Consider the following 8,696-nt stretch of genomic DNA (forward strand, 5'->3'; position numbering starts at 1 on the left):
GTGTGGATTCTTTGATGTTCATCAAGACTTCCCCTTTGACTGAAGCTCTTTCCACACTCCAGGCATATATTTGGCTTGTGGATCCTTTGATGTTTTTCAAGGATTTGAATGGTTTTGAAGTGCTTCTTACATTCCCTGCATTGGTACAGTTTTTGGAAATGGAGTCTTTGATGTGCATAAAGGGTGCTGCTATGACGGAACCTCTTTCCACACTCCAGACACTTATAAGGTTTCTCTCCTGTGTGGATCCTTTGATGTTGATCAAGAACTGCTCTCTGACAGAAGTCCTTTCCACATTCAAGGCATTGATGTGGGTTTCCAACGGAGTGGATTCTTAGATGGTTTTCAAAATGTCTATTATTTTTGAAGGATTTCTCACATTCCGGGCACTGATATTCCTCTTCTTCCTCCTGGATCCTTTGGGGATTCCGGGGTCTTCCTAAGGACCCTCCGCCCTCCTGGCCCGTCTCGGGGTCTCCGCCCGTTTCCTCCTCCCCGCATCGCCCTCCAGGCAGCCGCCTTTTCCGGGGTCTCCCTGGGCTCATCCCGCCTGCAGCTTTGGAGCCTCCCGGCCTTTCCCCGCCGTCTCCCGGGGAAGCCGCGCCGGGACCGGGCAGGGCTGTTCCGCGGGGCCCGCTCTCCTCCTCCTCCTCTCAGGCGGCGTTTCCTTCCTGCCTTCTCCCGCCAGGCTCCTCCATCCTCCTGTAGGGGAGAGTGAGAGAGGCGGGTCACGGCTGCGTCCCCTTCCCCGCAGGAGAGGCTCAGGCCGTAGCCACTAGCAGACCCGGAAGAGACCCTCCCGGACTACCACTCCCAGCATCCCCTGCGCCAAACCTGCATCATCCGGGCTCCTCTGTCACCGTTTAGGCAGTTCCCTCTTTGCCCTTTTCGTTTCCGGAAGTGGAGGCTTCATGCCCTTTTTCCTCATGAAGTTGCGCCTTTTCCTTTGGAGGGACCGCCCCAAGGAGTCCTCCCGCCAATCCCCCCCCCCGAGAGTGACCAATCGGCGCCTTTCTCCGACCAGCCAGATGGCGCCTGCGCGGTGCGGATGGTTGCTATGGTTCCCCACGGAGGTGGAGGCGGAGCGCTCCGTTTGATCTTTGGGGTCCTTCTCCCCCCTCTTTCCCCCCTATTGAGGCTGGGGGAGGTCAGAGGCTCTTCTGGGGTGGAGACTTTATAGCCGCCTATAAAGGGGAGCCAGAGGGGTCCAGTGATGGAGGCACAGGGGGAGAAAGCAAGGGACGCTCTTTCGGTCCAGCCCACCTCACAGGGTTGTTGTTGGGGGAAGAGAGGAGGGAGGGGCTCAGAGAGCTCCAAAGACCCCTCAGTCCAACCCTGAGCTCCAAATAGTCTCTTTTCTTCCACATCTTCTTCTCTGCCTCATTTGCAGAAATAATAAAGTCAGGATCCAAAGGAATAAATAAACTCTACATATGTGACTCACTCAAGTCTTCTTTTAAATTGCAACTACATGGATACATTTTCTTCCTGGATATAAGAATGTGGAATTCTTGCACAAAAGGAGACCTTCTGCAGTTAAAGAGGACCTAAGGAGGAGAATCTCCTGCCAATGGTTCCTGCTAGTGAATTTCCTCTTAGAAATCAATACCTCATTGTTGGAAAAAGGAAATCATGTCATTTGATATGATCCAAGTTGGATTCTTTCTGGGTCTCTTTAACTGCTGGGTCCCTCAACATTTGGAACTTGGGTAAAAGAGGGCCATGTGCCTTGGGGTTTAAGCATCATTAAGGTATACAATATTTTTGAGGGGCAGAAGTTGTTCAAGGCAGACCGGATTTTTTTTTTCTGTCCTGGATTGCTGTTTTACTTTGGGATTCAGAATAAGGTGTCTCACTTAAGCAGAAATAATGGAGGGAGCTCATCTGGGACGATGTTACAAAACACAAACCAATATGGCAACCGAAAGGGAATGCAATGGGAGGTTGACCCAAGGCTGTATAAATGAGTCTTAGTGGAGCTTCCCTACAAAGGGGCAGTCTACATCCAACAATCTGTCTTTTGTGAGAAATGGACAGCTTGAAGGATTGGTTTGATCTCCTCCTAAAAACATTTGACTGGCAATGCTGTATGTAGAAAATGGGAAATCTTCCCTCTATTTGTAGCCACTTTATCAGGGGTTATATTGCAAGGGCAGAAATACCCATTTGGCCCCTTCTTGGGAATGGGAAGCAGGGAGAAAATGAGAACACCCGGCCCTTATTTCCTGTTACTTTTAATTATGATTAATCATTTTAAATGATTAGTCTTAATCTCCAAACTCAGGAGCCAAGTTTGGTGTGGAGCTGCAACAGGAGTCCCCTCCCAAGAGGGAAGGGGTGAAGGGGGAAAATACACCCACACCCCAACTTCGGCATCAGGTTTCCAAGGTGTCAAAAAAGGTTGACAAATGCAAATATGATGGGGGCAGTATTGGAAGGGATTTCCCTCCTTTGCTGTAGTTTTTGGAAAGAAGGTAGAAAGAAGGGATGAGAAAGGAGGAGGTGGATTCAGGGAGGGAGGGGCTGGTAAGGCAGCTGGAGGGGAGGGGGCTTGGCTCACTCAACTATGCTTACTGTCCCTGGGATGTATTTTGCAGTTATCTTTCATGAGAGTTTGACGTATTGCCCCCAAAATGTATCGGTTGTACTAGATGTTTACAGGTAGTACTAGACAAGAAAATGGCAGTGTTGATTTTTATCTTACCCTGACGTACTCATGTTGCAAAGTCAGAACATGTTAATATGGGAATTCTCTAATTCAAAATAAAATGTCTCATCCCACTAAAGTACTTTCCGTCCCAGAAATAGTCAACTGTCAGCTAGAAGCAATGCCTGAGCAGCTTCCGCCGGATTGTCTGGGACACGAGGCCTCCTCTCCACAAGCGCTGTGTTACCTCCTGGGAAGAGACTCTGCGGTATCCGAAGCAGCACATCAGATTCAGTCACTTTTCTTCCATATCAAGAAGTATCAACCCTGTGAACTCCCAAATCTCTTTTTTCCATTATGTATTGTAATTGGTGTGTTTGTGAGAGAGAGAGTGTATTTGTATGTGTGTGTATGTTTGTATGTATATATGTATGTATGTATAGTATGTGTGTGTGTATATATGTATGTATGTATGTATGTATGTATGTATGTACGTGTGTTACAACCCCTGGTATGCCCAAATATGGGAGGGAGCTCACTACTAGTCTCTCTATTTATTTATCAGCACAAATACAATATATATATATACAACAAATACAATATGGTTTTCTGCCTGCATGGTCTTCTGTGATGAGCCGAAGGACAGAAAGAGGGAGTAGTGACCTTCCTCCCATATTTAGGCATACCAGGGGTTGTAACACAAATACATACCTATTTCCCTGGCTCAACTGATAAGGAGGCGAGCCTGTGGCTTAGTGGCTAAGACTCCTGCCTAAGATATAATACAGCCCAGGTTCAAATCCCAGTAAGGGTATGGCTAGTTGATGAGAGCTAATTAGCTCGAAATAGATCTATACTAGTCTCCCTTTATTTATTTATCAGTACAAATACTATATATATATGTATGTATGTATGTATATGTATACACATACACACACACACACACACACAACACACACACACACACACACACACACACACACACACACACACACACACACACACACACACACACACACACACACACACACATATATATATATATATATATATATATATATATATATATATATATATATATATATATATATATATATATATATATATATATGAAGTCCGGAGAGCCACCATCTTATGTGACCTAACATTCCTACGCAACCTGCCGAGACAAAAGCCTCATCCCCACATGCTTCCAACTAAAATTCCATTCACAAACCTCAGCCACCGAAAGGATCCTGAAAAGAACTGAATTAGCCCTAATCAGAAACGAACTCCACAGGAAAAGATTCCTACTAGACCAAACCAACCGGGACCTACTCACTCTTCACCTCAAACTCAGCAACAAAATCCACCCAGCACTCTGGGACAAATTCAAACAACTAGCCCTCTGGAGAGCAGAAACAGAAACCTCCTATAAGACAGAAAAACACTCCAACAAACTCTACAGACTAGAAAAAGGACAGAAGCCTAACCCCCCCCCCCTCAGCAGCTCATGAAACAAACAGTACACAACATATCAGACAGAACCCTCACCACAGCTGAAACCAATGTCCTTTCCAGAGGATTCAACTTTGCAGTTGCCCCTAAACGCATCCCCACTGAAGACATCATATGCGGAGTTGAAGCTACACTCATCAAAATCAACCCAGATGAAGCCAATAAAATCAGACTTGCAGTCAGCAACGTCCTTTGCTCCAGCATTCCACCCAGAAGCAACTTACAGCAACAAGAAGAAAAAGCACTCTCCAACCTGAAGAAAGACAACAACATAATCATTCTCCCAGCAGACAAAGGAAACGCCACAGTGGTGATGAACACATCTGACTACCAAGCCAAACTATCCAACCTACTCCAAGACCCTGCTTACAAACCTATAAACACAGACCCCACCACCTACCTGGAAAAAACCACCAAATCCAAAATAAAAGCCTCTGCCATCAGTGAAGAGATCCAGCAAAGAATCATCCCCAGAGAGAAATCTTCCAGATGCCCCAAACTCTATGGACTCCCCAAGATACACAAAGAAGGAACACCACTCAGACCCATAGTCAGCTCCATAGGCTCACCTCTACAGAACCTTGCCAAATTCCTCGCCAAACAACTCCAACCCTACGCAGAATCCATCACCTCAAACGTACAAAACTCACTCCACTTCATAGAAACAAAAAAGAAACAAAACTTACAACCCAGCGACCTACTTGTGAGTTTCGACGTCATATCCCTCTTCACCCAAGTGCCCATAAAAGAAGCCTTGACAGCCATCCAGAAAAAACACAACCCCCCTAAACACATCCTAGACCTGACCAACCACTGCCTAACCAACACATATTTCATCCATAATGGACAAAGATACAAACAGATAGAAGGAGCACCCATGGGATCACCCCTCTCTCCTGTCATTGCAAACTTATACATGGAACATTTTGAAACCAATGCCTTAGACAAATCTGAACACAAACCCAAACTCTGGCTTAGATATGTTGATGACACTTTCGTGATTTGGCCACATGGAAAAGAAAAACTGGACAACTTCCTCACACATCTCAACAACCTACACCCCAAAATACAATTCACCATGGAAATAGAAGCAAACAACCAACTTCCCTTTCTGGATGTCCTAATCTACAAAAAACCCAATGGCTCCCTAGGACACACCATCTACCAGAAAAAAACACACACCAACCGCTACTTAAATGCACAATCCCATCACCACCCTGCACAGATCAACTCTGTAGCCAAGACCCTCATCTCCAGAACCAAACGCCTAGCCGACAAAGACCACCTGAAAACTGAATTACACAAACTCACAAATGTATTAATCTCCAATGGATTCCAAAGAAAAACAATCACCAACCTAATCCAAAAGGAGACTCCCCCAAAAAACCAAGATACAGAACAGGAAAATGGCATCGCCCTCCTCCCTTACATCAAAGGCACCACAGATAAAATCAGCAAAATTCTCCACAAGCACAATATCAGGACAGCCTTCACCACTGACCAAAAAATAGCCAACATCTTAAGAAACCCCAAAGACAAAATCCAGCTAGAAAACCAAGGAGTCTACGAAATACCATGCAAAATCTGCCCAGCAATATACATAGGGCAAACAAACAGGAGAATAAATGCACGCATCACAGAACACAAAAATGCAGTAAGAAAAAAAGAAAAAACTTCTTCCCTTTTCCAGCACCTTAAAGCTACAGGACACGAAATCAACTTTGAAGGAGCCAGGTTAATCTCCAAAACAGAACACCTCCACAAGAGAATAATCATGGAAGCCATCGAAATAGAGAAACACCCCCACAGCATGAACAAACGTGATGATACCTCCCGCCTACCAAACATCTGGAAACCAGCCCTAGCCAACAAACGAACACCACCCACCACCCAAGCTGTTAAAATACAAAACAACAATGCACACACAACCTGCACCAATCAGCACCAATCTACCAATCATGATACAACCACACAACCAATCATTCCACTTACTGAAACAAATCCACCACCCCATCCCCTCCCACCAAGACTTACAGAAAGACGGCAGCTCCGTTCCCATTTTAAGCCCACAGCTTGAAGATGGCAGGTGTGATCCTGCCGAAACGTTGCAAAGACAATCTCAACCTTACACGGGAAAAGACCCGAATACAACAAAACCAGCATATATATATATGCTGGTTTTGTTGTATTCGGGTCTTTTCCTGTGTAAGATTGAGATTGTCTTTGCAACATTTCGGCAAGATCTCACCTGCCATTTTCAAACTTTTAAGCCCAAGCTTGAAGATGGCAGGTGAGATCTTGCCGAAACGTTGCAAAGACAATCTCAATCTTACACGGGAAAAGACCCGAATACAACAAAACCAGCATACCTACACCCGTGAAAATCTACGAATGTATGTATGTATGTATGTATGTATGTATGTATGTATGTATGTATGTATGTATATGTATATGTATATGTATATATAATTTTGAGAGCAAGCATCAGAATTCCATTTTTTTCACAGGAAAATGTGACAATAAAGGTTATCTTATGAAACCTTTATTGCCATAAGGGGCAGTCTATTGGGGTTTGGTCAATCAAAAAGCATAAACTTCAAAGTCTAAAAATTAATCATTCACCTTGAGGCAAACAGATCTAAATAAATACTTATATAGTAATAACTATATAATAATTTTAAGACAAAAATCTAAAATGTACACCAAGAAATAGGGTGTCATCCTTGGATATTATATGGCATCCTAAATAGATCCAAGTCCAAAACACTGTAAAATGTTGGAAAATATGAACATTAAGACCACTTTACAGATAGTAGACATAAGGGAGGTTTTGGACTCCCAGATTGGGAACTTTTATTACCATGCGGCAGCTGTGACTTGGCTTAAGAAATTGGATAAACCTAAATAATAAAAGGATACTAACAATAGAGGGTCATGACCTTGAACTTGGCTGGCATACTTTTATTTGGGAGAGAAAAAAACAAAACATACTCATATATCCAGGGACACTTAGTAAGAGATTCCCAACTATACATCTGGGAGAAAATTAAGAAAAATCATTATATGAAAATCCCTCTGGCTATCAACTATGGAGGCAATGATATATCCCAATGTATTAGACCTAAATAAGGTAGTGAGATACATACATTTATTGGATGAGCAAGTGAAATTAAAATCTGACCAAGAATTAAAGAGCCAAGGAATAGAGATAGGTTGGTGGCCATATCTGCAAATTAGGACAAGATATAAAAAAGATTTAGAACAATATGGCCTCTACAGAGACCAAAAGGAATTAGATGAAATATTACATGTGGTGGTGGGGGGGGGGATGATTACCAAAGCATATAATTATTCTTTAAGATTTAACATGGAGGAAGAAACAATAAAGACTCTGCCAGCTGCTCCAAAGGCAGCATATTCCTACTTGTCTGGGAATATCCTGAATGTCTATGGAGATTCTCTGTCATTCAGGTCATGGTTGTCCCAAAGGGGATTTTCCAAGAGGCAGCTGGACTTTCTGGTTTTCCTTCTCATCCAAGAAGCTTCTTCATTTCTGACTGGAGATACCTGTACAATTAGCACAGGACCCCCAGAGCTGTGTGCTCTCTCCACTTCTCTCTATACACCAATGACTGCATTTCAAAAGATGACTGTGTCAAAGTACTAAAATCTGCAGATGAGACAACAGCGAGTGGTCTCATTCGAGACAACAGTGAATCTACATACAGTTGAGAGGTTGAACAAGTAGCCTCGGGGTGCAATCAGAACAATGTTGAACGAAATGCACTAAAAACCGTAGTTTTAATGATGGTAGATTTTAGGAGAAATAATATACTACCACCTCTTACAATTCTAGACAACACAGTATCAACAATATAGACCTTCACGTTTCTAGGTTCTATCCTATCTCAAGACGTAAAATGGACACCTAACATCAAAAACATCATCTAACAGCACCAGAAAGAATGTTCTTTCTGCACTAACTCAGGAAGCTCAAACTGCCTAAAGAGCTCCTGATTCAGTTCTACAAAGGAATTATTGAGCCTGTCATATGCAGCTCTTGCCTTCCTGGGTGACCCTCTAGGCATCCCCTCCCTCACCTTGCCTAGGGAGCCCCAGAAAGCCCCCTCAACCTCCCCCTGACTGAATGCAGGGGGAGAAAGACCAGACTCCAAAGATCAAGGGAGGAACCTACCTCACTGCATGGGTCAAGGAAGGGACTGGGCACCGTGAAGGCACTCTCTGGCTGGTTGAATGGTTAGCTGATTAAGAGAAAGCATAGTAACGGGGGACTTTTAACTATCCTGAAAACTGGGAAACACCTGCTCAAACAGGTCCCTAATGAGTCTTATTCATTTAAAACATTCTTATAACCGCCCATCTTTTAGTCAACTCTGTGCAGCTCCCAAAAAGCCTTTATAAAACCATAAAACACATTAAAACCTAAAACATTGAAAATAAAAACAAACAAAAGACAGCTATCAATCCATGCCAACTTCTCATTGTCTGATCTCCCAGACAATGCTCTTTAAAAATTACGATATAAATCAAG

General features: G+C 43.6%; 1 protein-coding gene across 1 annotated transcript in view; it reads right to left on the reverse strand.

The window, feature by feature from the left end:
- LOC309399630 (uncharacterized protein) overlaps positions 1-850 on the reverse strand; it is a 108,926-nt gene extending 108,076 nt beyond the window's left edge. Inside the window, exon 1 of the mRNA XM_081967646.1 lies at positions 835-850. Within this exon, the coding sequence (XP_081823772.1) occupies positions 835-843 (9 nt within the window). The 5' untranslated portion in view covers positions 844-850. The remainder of the gene's footprint in view (positions 1-834) is intronic.
- Between the last annotated feature and the right edge of the window lie 7,846 nt (positions 851-8,696).

The sequence above is a fragment of the Natrix helvetica genome (genome assembly GCF_964273705.1).
Source record: "Natrix helvetica genome assembly, chromosome: 15".
Classification (NCBI taxonomy): Eukaryota; Metazoa; Chordata; class Lepidosauria; order Squamata; family Natricidae; genus Natrix; species Natrix helvetica.